Source organism: Melospiza georgiana, chromosome 3, assembly GCF_028018845.1.
Source record: "Melospiza georgiana isolate bMelGeo1 chromosome 3, bMelGeo1.pri, whole genome shotgun sequence".
Lineage (NCBI taxonomy): Eukaryota > Metazoa > Chordata > Aves > Passeriformes > Passerellidae > Melospiza > Melospiza georgiana.
Genome location: NC_080432.1, coordinates 34,704,688 through 34,723,478, shown reverse-complemented (window position 1 = coordinate 34,723,478; position 18,791 = coordinate 34,704,688). Strand labels below are relative to the sequence as shown.

At 42.6% G+C, this 18,791-nt stretch overlaps 1 protein-coding gene across 1 annotated transcript in view; it reads left to right on the top strand.

Annotated features, from left to right (window-relative positions):
* Window positions 1–15,557: 15,557 nt before the first annotated feature.
* Window positions 15,558–18,791, top strand: part of SMYD2 (SET and MYND domain containing 2) — a 29,222-nt gene continuing 25,988 nt past the window's right edge. Inside the window, exons 1-2 of the mRNA XM_058020627.1 lie at window positions 15,558–15,739; window positions 18,354–18,417. Of these exons, the coding sequence (XP_057876610.1) occupies window positions 15,558–15,739; window positions 18,354–18,417 (246 nt within the window). The remainder of the gene's footprint in view (window positions 15,740–18,353; window positions 18,418–18,791) is intronic.

Here is an 18,791-nt window from a genome sequence, read left to right as displayed (position 1 = left end):
AGAGAAAAAATATTTAAGGTTAGCCCAAATGCTTTGCTTTGACTTTGAAAATTTTCAAGTGCTTGAATTAAAATATATTTTGAAATTAAAATAAAAATGTAACATCTTTAATTTGATCACATTATTTTTTACACTTTTCTTGTAATCAGATTTCAAAGACTTAACATTTTCCATATAAAATTTTCCTGAAAAGTTCCTGACAGGCAGGGAAAATAACTGGGCACAAGTACCACAGAGTTTTTAAAATACACCCCACTGCAGCAGGTAGCTGCATGTACAGTAAGGCTTTGACTGTGCTGTTCTAACCTGCTCTCAGCACAGAGTTTCTTTACCTGCCTTTGTTGCTCCAAATGTTCTTTCAGACCACTGATCTGAAGGAAGGGTCCTTGTGGTCCTGTAATGATGCTCCTTTATTTATAAAGAGATGTCTACTGGGGGGAAAAAAACAACTAAAAAAAAAAACAGGGTGACTTCAATGTCTCCCTGCAGTTGGGGGAAGCTGGAGATCAGAAGTTAGGTTTCCCATTTCAGTAACACATTGTACTAACTTACAGTGGCTCTTCTGTTAGCTGAGAGCATCACCCAGCTTCCAGCACGGCTACAGCTGCAGGAAAGGGCTGGCAGCTGACACAGTAATGAGTAAGGATCTATTGAGATTCACTCATTACTATTAATTTCCCCATTGCTTCCAACTGATTCAGGAGCTACTTATGGAAATTCTTCTTCTTCTGTCTCGCTGAAATCCAGCACTGTTACTGTCAAACCTGCCAACACGCGCAGCAATGCTACTGTGATAAAATAAGTCCAATTCTATCCCAATCTTGCTTTCCTAGGGAAGAACAGAACTCATTAAATAATTATCAACTGTGACAAGAAAGTAGCTGGCCAAACACTTGCTGCTAATCTAGGCATGACAGCAGGACTATACCTTTCAAAGCAGTAATTAGTTAGATGAACAACAACATAAGTACCAGACAATGACACGGAAAGGACTGTCCCTAAAGGACAGATCCATTATTCGTAGGGTTCAGTGTTTGTGTGACTTATGAATGTTATTTTGCAGTATAAAATTACATTTCTCCTCTGCTGCCTTTCTCTTTGTTTTCTGCACAGTTTATGGAAGGGGGCGAGAGAAAATCTGGAGCTGAAGTCATGAGAGAGCAGGTGGCAGAAGCTCTGCAAGACCTTCCTTACATTCATGAAATGAGGGTGGCTGGATAGATCTCAGAGTAGAGCAACACCATCAGCCTGCACCCCCTGTCCTGCATGGATAAGAAATCTGGTAATTGCACCCTGCCCTTGTTTTATGCTTAGACTGATACTCACCCAGTGTAGATTTGTAGATTTGTAGATTAGATCTGGTGGTGCTCATGACTTTCCTTTCTCAACAGGTCAGATTCTTAGGCGGTGTAAATTGGTGTAACACAATTGAAGCCAGTGGAATAATACAGATTTATCCTCAGCACACACCAAAGCAGCAGTAAGTGCCAGAGGTGTTGTCCTACCAGCTAAAAGGAATCACAAGCCCAGACTGCTACCAGTGAATGTAGAAAGCAGGATTACGACTGCACGTAGAGTCGAAGCTGAAATTACACCCAGCCAAACTTGTTTTCAACGGGACTGTTCCAGTGCTTAAAGTTAAGTATACACATAAGTGTTTACAGGATTAAAGCCTTGGTTTGTAATGACAGAGCAAATCCAAATAGAGATGGATTAGCTGGCAGGGGGCAGGTGAGGTGGTCAAAGGCACGTGCAGTTCATCATATGGCTCTGTAATTTACTACGCGATTATCACAACTACGTATTTGGTGTGGGGATATAGATATACATGCACAAATGTATACACAGAGCCAAACTTTATTGGCACAGAGGCCCCACAGTCATTTCAAATTTAGACTCTGGGCTGCACTTGTTCCAGGACTGTGTGTCTATTGCCAACACACTGAAGCGCCTCAGGCTTCAGTCTGATTCTTTGTTTGCTTGCCCATTAAAGTTCTTATCCCACACTCCCTTTTGGCAGAAAATTTTGTTATTTCTGCTTTATGCTGGCCTAGGCCCTTCTCTTGCCTCTGTTCCTATTAACCTATAGCAGTGACAGCCAGGAGCAAACTGAAGCAGCTGGTTGGAGATGCTACTATCTGACTGAGAAACAGCTGTTGTGCAGAGGGGCCACCCTGAAAAACTTCTATTGCAGCATTGCTGGGCTCTAGTTTGGCCATTGCAGTTGGGGAATTGGGGAAAGAGAGAGCTTTCATTTTCAGACATTTAATTGCTGAAAAATGTGGGGGTGTGTGCAGCATCTTTATTGGATGTCACACAGAAGTAATGCTTTCCAGGTATTTTTTGGCACTTCGCATCATTATCCTCTTACTGCCAGCACGGAATGGCCCCATGTTGCAACTCAGTGTGCAACCGACTTCCAATTTTTCTGTTTAAATTAATATTTACCAGTTGGTTATTTTTGGCAGACTTTTATTGATAGCACTGATTCAAAACAAATAGCCAAATTCTGCCCTTGGTTACAGCCCATGACATTTGGAGTTAACTCCACTTTTACCAATGCCACCAAGGGCAGCCATGGTCTTTTTCCTGCCTTTTTGTAGCATGACCTTTGCTCTGTCCTTACCTTTAGATGAGAGTCAGGCTGCAGTTTGAATAAGCTGGGATACAGCATTGAGTAAAGCTCCAAAATGTATTGATTGGGCACTTCTCTAAGATATTTTATAGTCCCTGTATCTTACCCTTGAGAATACCATCATGTATGTGCAGAAGAAACTTGCAAAAGCACTATAAATTAGACCTTTGCTATCAGCCAAAAAACATTAATTACTGGAGTACTTTTGTATCCAACCAAAATCAGGTGGATTAATCACTTCGGACTTATTTTAGTTATTTCTGAACTAAAGATGTAGCAGAGTCATTGACCAGGGCATAGGACCCACACTTGAATAGACTCAGAGCAGGTGAGGTACTCAAAGAAGCTGCACAGAATTTTGTGCATGTCCTGCTGTATATTTGCCTCCTGAATCCAGGATGTTGATACAAGTAAAAACCTCAGCTATGTCTCTGGAAAAGCTGTGAAATGGCACAGCAGTGCCTGTGTAGCTGGCCTGTGGGCCCAAGGGCTGTTGCACTGGGCTCACATTAAGAGCTGTGCTTTGAACCACATTCCTGTTTGTCATCTCAAGGGTGGGAAATCGCCGAAAGAACAAAGTCAGCCACCAAGGCTGCCAAGCTAAGTTTGCTGTGACATTGATAAATATTCAAGCCAATGTCTTTCAAATGTTATTGTGAATCACCTTTCCCTCCTTCCTTCCCCTGCTTCAGTCATCTTGCTGGCTCAGAATATTCACCTTTGTCTCAGGCCTCAGCTGCCTTCACTTTATTGCATATGATTGCTATTGTCTTTGTCTCTTTTATCCGCTTCACTGTGTCTCATTTTCCTAAAGTATCTGGCACCCACTTTTCCATAACACTGTTCCTTTGTTTCAGGAAAACATAATTTCAGGAGGCAGCAGAAATACAGCTCCAAAGGCCACAGGGTGACATCCTCTCTCACCTGATCTTTATTCATATCGGGGTTTAATGGTACTTTTTTTTCCATTTCTCAAGCACCCTGCAACACCCTTCCTCCCTGACAGGAAGGCACATTTTAATTCTCATAAAAATGCTTTCCTACCAATCTTCTGTTCTTCAGAAGTTTCAGAGACCTCTCTGTTAAATGCTGGTTTTCTCATGTGGATGGACCTGTTGACCTGGTTGTGGTTTATTACTGTTTTCACATTTTATTCTCCTTCCTAGATTTGGAAGAACTTAGACCCTTTTGTCACTTCCAATTCCTGTCTTCCCAAATTCTGTTTTGAATACTGTGGTAGGAACAATTGAGAATTCCAAATATCTGACTTGTTTGGCTTTCTAAAAGTAATATTTTTAAGATAATACCACTAATCTTGTGTTTGCGGCTCATACATAATCAACTTGCCCCGGATATCATCAACAACACCAAAAAAAAAAGTTTGTCTCATTTCTACCAACTCAGGCAAGGATGCTGTTATGCTGTCCTTTATGTACACTTTCTTAGCTCCCTAGTGCACTAAAAAAGGGCCCTCAGTCCATTGAAATAATACAAAACCTCAGTTGCTGATGGTAGTGGTATGTGATTTCCTGTGTACGTTTTACACCAGAAGGTACAGTGCCTATTGTACGTCCCCATTTAGAACTCAAACACAATGGCTCATGCAGCTGCATGGTGACCTGCCAACAAAGTTTAAGACAGCATAGACTTCCACATGAATCTGCAGATTAATGAGACAGAGAACTATCTTCTTTTTTCCCCACAAAAGGCTACTCGCGCATTCAGAATGTGCTGCAGACTAACACCAAAGTTCAGCTCGCCACAGGAGTAGAGAGAGAAGAAACACGCTCAGGATACACTCAGAAACAGCCCAGCCCTCATGGAAAACTCCTGTGGAATCTAACACAAAACCATAACGATTTCTACAGCTTTTTTTTTTTTTTTTCCCCTACCATCCTATAGCTCAGATACCTCTACTGTTAAATTCGATACAATGGCTCAAAAAACTTCATATAAAAGATATAATGCTCCATAGGTTTTAGAGTAATTTTATAATGTTCTGTTACATTTCTATAGGACCCCCTTGTTTCTATTCCAATTATGTTATCCAGAACTTTTCATAAAAGGCCTATCTTATAACAGGCCCTTTCCCTCTCTTTCTGTTTTCCTTTAACAAAATGTGTAGAGAGATATACATTACAAGGTGTGTTCTTACAACTCCATGATTTTAGGCATATTAAATTCCCATATGTGGCAAAAGCATTATTTGTCTTTTGGCTAGGAAGCTTAGTAAATTAGTGAGAAAACTCTCAAAGCCAGACAAATATAAATTTACAACTAACTTCTCATCTTGATTAGGCCAATGAAACAACACTGGTGTGGAAGAGGGAGAAAAACATGAGCTCAATCTTTTTTTCCTATAATTTTGAAGCAAAGCCCAAACTATAAACACTTACAGAAACCTTTCTTGGCAACTGTCCTCTCAGGACTTTATGTTAAAAGGTGAAGTAAGTAGAGCAAGGGTAAATTTATCTCCCAGATAAAAGAAGTAAGGAAGTGTGTGGCACATCACAGTCCTAAAATTATGATGCAATTTTTACATATCTGTCTTTTTGGAATATAGTGGTTTTGTCTTAACTGTTAATCCATTTCCATTTCCAAAATCATTTCCATGAATTTTAGGCTACTTAATATTTATCAGTGGACAAAATCAGCAGGTACTTCAATGGTGATCTGATACCTTCATAATCTGAAGGTGCTAATCCACTGTGGAAAGATAGCTCAGAATATTGTTTGAGCTAATAATTAGAGCCCAGATTATTCCAAAATGGACTGGAAAAATGAGAGCAATATAAATAGAATTTTTTATTCAAAAGGTCACCAAGTTAACTGTGTTATAACAGCACTAGTCCCTGTTTGGCATGTCCATGGCTCCAGACACAAAATTATCTTCACATACATTGTTCAGAGATATAAGAAATAACTTTCATTACTCACTTTTTGCATTTATGGAGTTAGTGATCAAAAGAAGTAATTCCACATCTATGCAGGCAAATGCTGGCTATATTAAGAAATGTATAGAAGACTAAAAGTTAAGGTAATTGATCAATGAAGGTCACATGGTCTATTATTTTTTTCTCTTCCATAAATTTCACAGAGTAACTGTGTTTTGATCCCAGAGAGGCAGGAGAGGGAAGCTTAAAGCAAAGTGGCAAGATTTAGCTTATCAATTTGAGACAACTATTTTTAGTCACTGATCCTTGACACAAGGATACCCTTGCCAGTTTTTATGGCTTGAAGAGAAGGGACTCCAGAAAGGTTTGATAAAATGAGAATGTCTTTAAAAAGGACATGTAGAAAATATAAAAGTAAGAGCGATCCTCCTTGAGTTAACTTAATTTATTAAACAAAAATTTTGTGTCAGTTTTGACTCATCAAGAGCTTATTTTGTTCATAAGAATGCCTTTGATGGTATAAAAAGGTTTCTGAATACATGAATCACAATTCAATACCATCCAAAGCATCATCAGATGTCATAAAAAAGGGATAAGTTCAAATTCCCTAAGTGTTAATATGGATTGTGTATCCACTTATTTTTATTATGAAATCTTTATTTCATTCCTGAGATGGCTATATTATGTCTTACTGCTTTCATGATTGTTTCAATTCATCTAGTTCCTGCATACATTTCAGAACTTTTCCTTTTTTACATAACTCCCTTGAGAAGCAGCTTTGCATCGACTCGTTTTCTTTCTTTTCCCTCTTTAAGAAAGTTTTGTCCCTGTGGATTTTCTCTGAAGATGCTTTAACTGATGAGCTGTGATTTCAACACTGTTTCCCAGACTGACTGAGCAGTGGAGTCTCATTCTCTTTGTGAGTGTGTTTGCTGAAGCTGGTCCAGCTGAACACAGTTCTCAGGACTGCAGTCCCAATGCATCTCCTGTTCTCTGTCTTTCTTTTGTTCCTTAAGATATTTCTTGAAGTATGGAGAATCCCCGCTCCCCTTCTAGAACTGGAGGAAAAGTGTCATATTAATCTTTGGGAATGCAGACTTCTGTTCCTAGTTTTCCAGTGTTTGAAAAAATCCTGACTTTGTTAAGTCATTTTCTGGGACAGAATATTTTTGTCCATGAGTGCTGTTTTTATTTATTATTATTTTGATGAAACAGAGTAAAATAACATGTAAATACATCCACAAAGTTCAATGAGAGCAAGATCCTGCACATGGGTCAGGGTGATCCCAAGCACAAGTACAAGCTGGGGATGAAGGGATTGAGAGCAGTCCTTCAGAGGACATGGGGGTATTGGTGGGTGAGAAGCTCAACACAACCTGACAAAAAATGCATCCTGGCAGCCCAGAAAGCCAGCTGTGCACTGGGCTGGATCAAAGCAATGTGGGCAGCAGGTCCAGGGGGGTGACTGCCCCGCTGCTCTGCTCTGCTCTGCTCTGCTCTGGTGACACCCCACTGAGGTGTTGTGTCCAGCCCCCAACAGAGGAAAGACATGGATCTGCTGTAATGAGTCCACAGCAATGATCTCAGGTCTGGAGCACCTCTGTCATGCAAAGACAGACTGAGAGAACAACAATCTGGGTTGTTCATCTTGGAGAAGAGAAAGCTCCAGGGAGACCTTACAGAAGCCTTTATGGATCGAAAGGGACCTACAAGAGAGATGGAGAGCAACTTTGTATAAGGGTAGGTAGAGATAGGACCATCTAACAGATTGGGATTCTCCAAATTGCTGTCTTAAAGAACATTTGCTTTTCCATCTGGTCAATCATATCTTTACATGCTTGGGCCCTGAAGTTCATTTACCAGGTGTTCCCACTGCATATGTAGATTCTGACAACTCCAAGTCCCACACAGCCTTTCTTTCTCACCCCATTGAGAGGCCTGTCAGTGATATAAACCTGCAAGGCAGTCACACAAGATAAAAGTTCTTAGAGTTTTATCACTATTTCTATTATTGCTGTTGCCATTCTCTTAACCCTGAAAGCTAATAGGCACTGACAATGGACAAGGGAGATGTATTTATCTAAAATGTACTTTTCTTTATCTAAAATAACTTTCACAGCACAATTCTCCATAGTGCTGAATACCTGAAATCCCTGATCAGTTCACACTTATACTGCCTCTACTCTGGATCTTTCCAAGAGCATCCCCAGAAGAGTGCAATGGCCATGTGACAGATGGTTTCCTCTAGAAAGCATTCCCAAAGGCAACACGGACAAGACTGCACCATATTATGGGGTGCACATACAACATCCAGCTCTTCAAGTATTCCCAGTGCCACATCCCTGAGCCCACAGAACTCTGCCCCATGGAACCACACCACAGGGGCTGCAGGGACACGTTATTCCATAAACATTGAGCAAACACCACAAATCAAGAGTGCTCTCCATGGGCCAAAGGCTCACTAGCCCAGGCCCAGAGCAAAACTATAAGTCTTTACCACATTTTTTTTCTCCCATCTGCTAAATGAGCACCAAAAAATTTTTTTTCCAAGTAATGAGAATTCCCAAAGCCACTGATTGTAAGAAAAATACTCTATATTTGACTTAATTTCCAAATGCACTCTGGTACCTAATGCAGAGGTGGGAGAACACCACATTTCTGTATAAACACATCTGGAAGCTTCCAGCTGCTGCTGGTGTGATACTTCTCACCACAGTGTCCCTCTACAAATATTTAGTACTCTGCTGGACCAGGTTTCCTCTTTCAAGAAGTAGAAGTACCTGTCATCTGATGATGGATGGTGGCTCTTGTCTCAGCAAAATCTGTGTGTTCTCTGCTGCTGTCCATGAAGAAAAGCAGGCACAGAAGGAAAAGCAGAAAAGGTGGTTGACAGAGAAAACACCTGTGGACACGAATCAGGCTGCTGGAAGATGGGCTCCTCAGACAACAGGGAATCACACCCTGAAAGAGGGAGATGGTATACTCAAAGGATGCTCTTTGGTTTCCAGAATCCATCCACTCAATGCCTTTTTTTTTTTTTTCATTCATGAAATTGAACCAGGACAGTGAGGGAGGAAGGTAAGAACAATATTAGTTACAGTTCTCCCTCCTTCCTGCTGTTACTTCATTTTGTTGGAGAAGAGATTAGAAGGACGAGTAGTAGTCTGCAGTAAAAAGGAAGATAAAGGAAAATTATGACACAGAGGACACTGAAGATTAAGACAGCTGTATATGCAGCAGGGGGAAAAAAGGAGTGTGTGAAGTACATGATACACAGAAGAAATCCCAGCAATGGAATTTGCCAGGAACTACATGAAGGCAGTAAAATCATTAATAATGAAGAAAGTCATATTCAGTAAATATGTCTTTCCTTGATTTGGAAAAAGCAGGATAACAGCAGTATCATATCAGGCAGCCAAAGCCTTTTTCAGTCCATTAGTAACCAAATAGGATGTTAAATATCTAGTTGTGATAAAAACCTGTAATTCATCAGGCCCAGATAATTTGCACCTGAGGAGTCTCAAATAGTTGGTGGAGGAGATTCTTCCTTCCACATGTTAATTTTTAATGGGTCTTGAAATAACACAGAAATTCCAGAAGACTGGAAGAAGACTGATGTTTTGCCAGTGTTCAGCAAGGACGAACATGACGACCTTGGTAAATACAAGCCAGTGAACCTAACTTCAAACTGGAGAGGAGGTGAGGGGGGAGCAAAAGAATAGAATATGGGATTCAAGTGATAAAGAATGAAAGGACAGGAAGTAATTAATGCCAGTCAGCATGGTTTTATGGAAAATAGGTCTTGTCAGAAAAACCTGATTAGATTACAAATTTGGTTGAAAAGATAACTGCCTCAGTCATATACTGCCTCAGTGATATACTGAGACATTTGTAAGGCATTTGATTTAATTTTGCAAAACATTCTGATTTAAAAAAAATATTGTACAGCCCTGGTGGAATACCCCTTAGCAGAACAATGCTTTTATTAAGCAGCAAATCTCAAAAGTGTTTTATCTCTGGGAAGTCATCACTGAATATAGATATTTTTAGCATGGCTGGGAAAGGGTCATTCTTAGGCATAGCATTTGAATACTTTTGTAGCTGAGTTTATACATGAATTACTGTTGATTGTATTGCTAATGCAATCTTTGCAAAAACAAATAGAAAAGTAACCAATATGTACATAGATGTGATGTTACATCTTTATACAGCATTGGTGTGGCTACTGAAACACTTCACATTTTCAGTGATCCTATGTTCCACAATGCTGAAAAAAACCCCAGAGGTTTAAAGAATAGCTGCAAAAATCATTTTTAAAGCTGAAGAAAATGCCTTACCGTGAGAACTTTATAGAATATGGAGCTATTGCTTGGTTGCAGTGAGTAAATACCTCCATCAGCAGAAAAGCAGCTCACATACTTTCCTTTTTCAGCATCCCAGTGTGCTTAGAAAAAAGAGTTAGGCAGTGTTAGGGCCCAGGTCACCCTGAAGGGCTTCTGTTTCCACATCAGTAGCAGGATAGGTTAAATACAGCCTGGTGGCAATGGGGTGTCCCTCATGTCAGGAGGGGTGCCTGACCTACTACACACGGCAGCACTCGTGTAGGTCGTCTGCATCTGTGAAGGCTCCAAGATTTTTCTCTTGCTTGTAATCCGTCTCCAAGTAAAAGGGCAAGATAAAATGACCCTGGATAATTCAGAAAGTGTCCTGGCCAATTATCCTAGGGAGCCTCAAGGAGTTATCAGAGGATCAAAGACCCTTCTCTAGTCTTCAACTCAGAAAAGTTGCAGCTAGACAACAAAAGGAGAGGCAGGGGAAGAATGTGACAACTTAATGATGCTACAGGAGCACTGGGTATGATCCTCAACTTGAGCAAGCAGGTGCTACTCCTTCAAAGTCAGTGGAGAGATGCTAATTTACACCAATGGAGAATCTGACATAATATGTTTTTTTATTTGCTTGAGTCCTGCCGTGGCTCCATAAGCAAAGGTTAATGCAGGTCTGCCAGGGGCAGGCTGGAGTGAGCACAGAAAGGCAGTTGTGAGGTTGCTGATTCTGATAAAAGCAAATTGTGAACTGCAAGCATCTGAGTGTTGAGTGTCACATTCACACCTAACTGCTGCCCTTGCCTGTTCCCCACAGTCATCCAGCTCTGTCATCATGATATGTTCCTGAAACCACATTTGTGCTGCTGTCACTTTTTGTCTTTGGACATTTGTGTACAGGCTTTCTATAATGACATACTAAAAATGCTTGTTAACTTCAAATGAGTGGATTACAATATGTTTAACCCAGGAAAGTCACTTCCATATATTAGGCAGAAACTTGAGTCTTTACTTCTTCTAGTTCTGCACTTGCAGTAGGGATGTAATACTGATAAAACTGCAGGAGGCACCTGATAGGTGAGGGCAGTGAGGAGTTATTTTCAGAAAAAAAAAAATAGGAACCTCTCTCTAGATCTCTGGGTCTTTAATCTCACAATGTCTCTAAAGAGAAATCAGCCATCTCCATAGGGCTGGGGTTGCCCATCTTCTCCACTTCCACCAGTCCTCTCTGACTGGGAACAGAGTTCTGACTATCAACAGATCAACGGCATCTCCAGAGTATTTTTGTTTGTGTTTCAGAAGTGGGCAATGTCAACACTGTCAACATGTCAACAATTAGTGGCACAGATGTAGAAGATAACATGAGGACAGATTTTGAATGTCACACCAGGCCCCTCCAGGGCTGGGAGCACATCTGCCTAGAGATGCATGGGTGATGCACCATCCTTGCAGCCCCACTGAATTCTGAACTCACTGCCATCCCTGAACTCCCTCCCACCTCGCAGGTTATTTCTTAAAAGTGATCAACTGCATTTTTCTTCTTTGAAAGGCAGCATTTCCCAGCTCCTGCTAGGTTTTCACATTCACACTGAATCTCTGATTCAAAACTAATAATGCACTCACTGGCTAAAAAGGTGCAAATCTGAACCCAAACTACCCATAAATTGCAAAAATACCAGAAACAGCAGCCTAGCTACAGCAGGACAGAGTTTAGGACAAGTCATGACATCTACCCACAAAACTTACTAAACCAGCTTATGCTGAATTTTTCATTACTTACGCTGTACTGTGGGATAAGCTTCCAGCTGCCCCTGTTGTGAGTACCTGTACTGGTGAGCTGAAAGCAGCTAATGGTACCAAGAGGTTCAGGGGGAAAAAAATTTCAAAGGATGAAAAAGACAAGGTTACTATACCAGATCTCTCTGGAAATAATTGTATTAAATATAGAAAAGGTTATGTACCATTTCCACTGTCCTTTCTCTCCCCATAGGCTGCTAGCCTATGATTGTTTCTTGTACCTACCCTGTAGCTGATTTTATTGTTTATTCCTAGCTCCCCCTCCAGTTTGCTCGGGGCCCTGTGTCTTAGCCAGTGACTCGGCGCTCCCTTTCCAAGTTCAGAACCTTTCTGGCTAAAGTCTGCGGTGACACGAACACAAAAAGACAGCTCTGGGCACGGGGCATGCAGCCGTTCCTGGAGAGAGCAGCCTGCGCTGCGGCCGTACCCTTTCTGCAAGATTAAGTGATTAAGCCTAACTAAAAGTGACTAACAGGGATACATCTTTCCCTGTCAAACACAGAAGGTTTTCCATAGAGCAGCTCCAAGGTTGTGAGTGAAGGTGAACAGCTCTGCTTCTAAAGACTCCTTAATTTCAAGAAATTCAAAGACCCGGCACGACACTTTGTTCTGTGACTTTCTTAAACCTACACCCTACTTCACATCCTTTCATGAGCCATTATCTTTCTTATTTAAAGCAGACACAACGGAAGTTGAAAAAAGACAGAAGAGATGAGAAGTACAAGTCTCTGCAGATGTAAGGAATAATTTAGCAAAGTATTTTATCATCCAATCCTGCCAGGTCTTCAACACATTCTGCAAGCACGGACTCCTCCACTCATCTTGTGAACAGTGGGGAGAGAGAGCACTCCAGCCTTTTTCTGGTTGCAGGAAACTCCCTGGTGTTGACTGTTCATTCAGCTTTTGCATGCATATTTATATGGCTAAAGCCTTGAGAGTCTTCATGGATTGATTACTAAATCTGTGTTTTGCAATAAAACATAATTTATTTATGCATTCATACTGATTCATAAAAACCCACGTTCAGATTTTCTGATGAACATGGTATAAAAACACATAAAATAGGGAGATCCAAAAGAATATGTTTTATTTACAGGTTTTGTATAAATACAGAAAACAGGGGATGGGATAAATAACAAAGTAGTCACCAAACTGTTTTCATTAATAACTTATCAAACCAGTTTTATTTTTGAAAACTTCCAAAGGAAGCAAAAAGCTATGCAGGCAGCTGGTTGAATTTCTCCTGGAGGGTTTGAATGGGACTGCAGGCCGGTGCTGAATTTCACTCTTGTGAATAAATCCAGGCATTATCTTTTGGAAAGCAATATCTTTCAGGGTGGAATAAAGCCTCTTTAGTAAATTATTATTATTGTTTTTAAAACTAAATGACTCTTTATTAAAAAAGAGACCTACTGAAATCTGAATTTTTCCTCATTACCTGAGGCATAATCAAATTGTCAGCTGTTTTACAAGGGTGATAATGTGGAACAGAAGTGTGATAACATTTGCCATCATTCCAGCTGGTTCCCCCCAAAAGACACCTTCTCACAACCTTCTCATCAGTGAACCCACACGATCTTAGAGAAGCACAAGTTATTGTTTAGAACTGGTCTGATAATGAACATCAGAGAACCATTAAGGTTGAGAAACACCTCCAAGATCATCGTGTTGATAGATACAAGTGGTTGTAGACCTGTTTTATTTGGACACAGTGTAATTTGAAACACAAATTAAATGCTGGCTTCTGGAAAAGGTAGGAATTTGTCACTGATTTCACACTGTCAGCGTGACCAGGATTTCACTACTGGAGAATATCATGCTGTTTTCAGATTTCAGAAGCAAGTGCTCAACCATTTCATTTTACTGATGTACAGAGAAATTGAGAATATTTCAAAATAGTTTATAATGCTATGACAAGATACACCAGGTAAAGGTATGGCTTAAGGGTGAAAATAAAGTATATATTTTTACAAGGGTTTTGGGGTTTTTTTGGACCATTTATTAAGAACATTTTAAAATCAAGACTAGTTATTTCCTAGAAGTTTTGCTCTACTTTGACCAAGAATTAGTTCAAGGGATTTACTAGCTTGTGCAGTGTAAGTCAGAGTAGATGGGTTTAGGAACTGTGACTCTATTTGTCTAACTATAATGGATCTATAAATTAATCAAACTGGATTGACCAGTTTCCCAGTTAATGTTAATTCATTCTTTAAGTGCATACATAATCAATCACTATTTTAAAATATACTTGGATATGGAATAGTCTGTAATTAAGAGTCCAGACCTTTGAGCTTGACATCCTCAATCTACATTGAACTGGGATGTAAATGGCAGTCCTCATGCACTAGCTGAGGTACTTGGTTATATACTGCTCCTATTACTTTAGCTGCATACCCGAATTCCATCCCTGCAGGTCTGCAATTGGGCATGATCATCAACATCCAGCTGAGTTGTTGAGGGTGATAGGATGATTTTCAAGGACTGGGCCTATTTTCATTGCTTAGTCTTTCCTTGTGAAACAGTAATGTTTTAACTAATTCAAATAACAATGCTGTTCCAGGAAGATACATTATTTTTGCAGTGAATCCACTAATGTCATCATGTTACGATGGATAAGAATATCAGAGAAGTTAAAGATATGCAACTGGATATAAATGATTATATGGAATAGTGTAGTGGTAGGGCCCTAGGGCACAACTATACCTTAATCTTCCTGTCCAGTTTCCCTGGGGATTCCCACCCACCTTGTCTCCTGCTGCCCCCGGGACATGGCTCATCCCTGAGCATGCCTGGGGCTCTCAATTAACCTGCAGGGAGAGCCTGGGCTTGCCATGTTCTCTCCCTGCCCTGGTTGTCTATCCAGGAGGCCTCAACACCTGAGCTCCCTGTGACCTGAACTGCAAACCTGCTCATGACAGAGGTGCCTTGGTCTGGGAGGCCTTGCTGCTCCTCTCAGTGGCACTTCATCACCCTGGTGTGAAATAAGTTTCAGATTACCCCACCAACTATTCTGCTAATGCAGTCAGTATATTCTATGCTCCCTGTGTTCCTCCAGAGCTCCAAAGGAGAAGCTTGCATGGATAACAAGCAGCTGATCCTGAAGATACTTAAAAGCTATTTCCTGAGATAACTATGATTTTCACAATATTAGTGCATAGCAATGGGGCATGGAAGTATTCCTTGGTCTTTTGGCAGACAGAAATCTTCCGAATGTGATAAAACAAAACCAGCCACTTTCTATGGCACAAGAAAACTTGTGGTAAGGCATATAAGTTTTAAAAAAGCCCAAAACCTAAAAAACAAAACCAACAGCAAATCTTAGAGGTTGGGAAAAGCCACAGATGTGCAGGAGGAGAGTGAAAACACCTCGGTTGTACCTTTCTTCACGTGAATAGGACTCGCTTCACTGACTTCGCTGGGAGCTTTATAAGGGGCTAATATTAACGTGAGGCCAGCGGGAGAGGCCCCCTCTGCCCGAGATCCGGGTGGGTCCGCGGGCACCGCACACAGCGTGCCGTGGGCAGCGGAGCGGGCGGGCAGGGCTCGGGGCCGGAGCTGCGGGCAGGGCTCGGGGCCGGAGACGGGGCAGGGCTCCGCGGGCAGGGGTCAGGGCCGGTGCCGGAGCTGGGGCAGGGCTCGGCGGGCAGCGCTCCCGGTGCCGGTGCAGGGGCAGGCCACGGCGGGCAGCGCTCCCGGCGCCGGAGCAGGGGCAGGGCAGCGCTCCCGGTGCCGGGGCAGGCTCAGCGGGCAGGGCTCGGTGCCGGAGCAGGGGCAGGGCAGCGCTCCCGGTGCGCAGCCGCCGGCGGGCCCCGCGCCGCCCGGAGGAGGCGCTTCCCGCGGCGGCGGCGGCGGCCCCGGCTCCCAGAGCAGCGCTGCGAGCCCGCCCGGCTGCCAGCCCTCGGCGGGATGCGCTCGGAGGCGGCGCCGCAGCTGGACGGGCTGGAGAGGTTCGCCAGCGCCGGCAAGGGCCGGGGGCTGCGGGCGCGGCGGCGCTTCGCCGTGGGCGAGCTGCTGCTGAGCTGCCCGGCCTACGCGGCCGTGCTGACGGTCAGCGAGCGCGGCAGCCACTGCGACGGCTGCTTCGCCAGGTAGGGCCCGGCCGAGCCCGGCTGCTGCGGGCGGCGGCACAGCTTTACCCCTGCTCGGCTCGTGTGCTGCCGTGGCAGCGCGGAGGTCTAAAGTCAAAGCTGGTTTTCCCTGCTCAGCAGCTCAGGAGAGAGAGAGGAAAAGGAAAAAAAAAAAAAAAAATGTTTTGCTCTTCCCGTGCTCTGGCGGCCGCGTAGACACGTGCGTAACCATCCTCTGGCAGGAACTTTCATTGATCCGTCTGGTTTTGTAAGAACTTGGTGTTAGTTGGTTTTAATGAAGGTTTGATGAGGGAGAACGGGTCTGCAATCGCCTAATTCACACCTCACATTCCCTAGTGCGGAGCGAATATCTATGAATGAAATATATATTGAAATAATCTCCGTATTGAAATATACACAAATACTTGTATGTTACCTCTGTCTGAAACCTTAGTCTGCAAATTACTTTTACTGGGGCGGAGCGCAGGCAACGCAAGAACTTGTTTGTGTCCTGGCTGGGAATAGTGGAACTGGAGTGCTGCCTGCTCCTGAGCGCTTCGGGATTCCTGGTGCTGGAGGGATGCGGGCGCTCGGGTTTGCCGGGGCCTCTGCAGCTCCTCCTCACCTGTGGGAAGGGTGAGGAGGTTTTCAGTGTTTGCCTCAAGCCTCTCAATGTGAGCTGCTGCAGGGTGTATTAAAAGGTGTATTTGGGTTAGCAAATTCGGCATGGATATGACACTCTGGCACGGCACGCCACGCCATATTTTTAGAAAGTGTAGTACTTCTGTGGCTTCTGACAGCTTGCTGAGGAATTAAGTGCTTACCTGGTTATAACTCAGAGCAAATGTTAATAGTTGCCTCAGCAAAGAAAAACAACTGTTGCAATTGTGCTATTTTTATCCACACATCCCTTTTCTTTCCTCATTACCTTATCTGCCTATGACTTGGTCACTTGATTCACCCCGCTCTTTGCATATGAGCACCTAATATAGTTCTAGTGAAGCTGGTGAAGCGAGTTCCATTAATTTGAAGAAGGGTACAGCTGGGGTGATTTTCCTCACCTCCTTTACACCTTTTCCCAGCCTGTAAGGTTTGCATTGAAGTCATGTGTTTGGTTTAAGAGGTTTTTTTTTTTTGGTTTTTTGTTTGTTTGTTTGTTGTTTTTTTTTTTTTAATATTCAGATTTGTCTGCCAAAGGACCAGGGAATACTTCCATGCCTCACTGATGTGAAGTAATACTGTAAGGATAATAGTTATCTCATGGAATAGCTTTTAGTAGTTATCTTCGGGAGCAGCTGCTTGTTATCCACGCAAGCTTCTCCTTTGGAGCTCTGGGGGAGCACAGCAGTCAAGGAACCCTGACTGCAGCAGGACAGCAGTTAGTGCGGTAACCTGAGACTTATTTCACACCAGGGTGATGAAGTGCCACTAAGAGGAACGATGTCTGGGTGCGGTAAGCCGAGCCGGCAGTGCTCAGACATGTGTTCTGTGTCTGTGACTGTTGCATTAGCGCTGAACTAGCACGTACAGATTCCAGTCGGTGCTGCTGGGACTTCCAAAGAGCCCTAGCACGGAGGCTGTGGGCTCCACACCGGCCGTGGGAAGGGAAACTCGGCCAAGTTGTCCTGAACGCTTTTGTGGCGACATGGGCAAAATGAGGCCGGGACATTGTATTTGCATGAGATAGTGGTTGTTACTTTAAATACGCGGTTGTAATGTCGCAAGAGGAGTCGTGGTGTTAGCTGGGCTCGCTCAGGTTGCACCTTGTGTGCCTTGCAGATACAATCAGAGGATGCCAGGCTCGCTGGGTTTTATGGGCTCCAAATGCCAATGATCACCCAAATGTTGTACACTGTCACATCACGTAAGGACCCTCGCCCTTGATTTGCTCCAGTGAGCTTACCTCAGTGTAAGGCTATTTATTTTATTTTTTCCTGCAGACATTTTAAAAGCATTCAGTACTGCTGAGAGATCCCTATTGCTGTCATACCAAAATGTCACTTGTTGGGTAACACATGTTCTATTTTTGGTGGGATCTCTTGCAACACATGCACTTTAAAGCAGAAAAGGACCTTCCTCGTGGCAGTTCCCTCTGGTGGGGTATATACAAATATAAAAAAGGAGAGTGTGAGCCCTAGGTCTGCTCAGAATACACAGATATCAGAGCAGACAGGGTGGGGCAGTAAGGGGCTCTCAGGTGACAGGAGGTCAAACAGTATATTTAATAACACAGTATTTTTTCTTGGCTTTTGGAGGCACTTATTCAACAAAGGTCATGCATTCTATAACCAAAGAAGCAGTACAGTTGTCAGAGCAGAACCAAAGGGTTAATATTGGTGAACAGAACAATTTTAAAGTTTGAAAAACACAATAACTTTTGCTCATTATTCTTTGTATGGTGGCAAAAAATGATGCTGTCTGTCAAAGAGCATAGAGTAACATGTCTTCAAACCCAGCAATTTATCAAGAAAGCAGAGTGCTTTTGCATCATGAGAGTTGCTTGGAAAAATGTGCTTTTGAAAGTCTAATACAATTTTCATTGTGAAATGCACAATAGTGTGCAAAAAGTGATCCAGTATACACTTTTATTTCATTCAGGTTTCTAGAACAGAATAACTTCTGTTTTCTTTTTAAGGAAAGAAGGATTGTCCAAGTGTGGAAGATGCAAGCAGGCCTTTTATTGCAATGTGGAATGTCAGGTACGGGCATGCAATTTGTGAGGGTGGGAGAAGGAGGGTGGGGGTGCAGAACTCCAATTTTTGTTTGTGTGGCATTGATATGCTCTGATTGTAGCTCTGGTTAATAGCAGTCCAGTCAGTTCCAGTATCCCACAGATGCTGACCATGGAGTTGTGCATTGGACAATTACAGGATTTTGACATGGTCTGCATGAGTCTTTCAAGATCAGTAGCTTCAGGGCTTGGTACCACTGAGACTTTGATTAGAGCTGCCTGTCAACCCACTAATTATGTCTGTATTACTTCTTCCTTTAAGGACAGACCTGATAATTTAGCATTAGCTCACTAAACTGGTAAGAGATCCTGTGTCTAATGGACAAAAATCAAATCACTAAA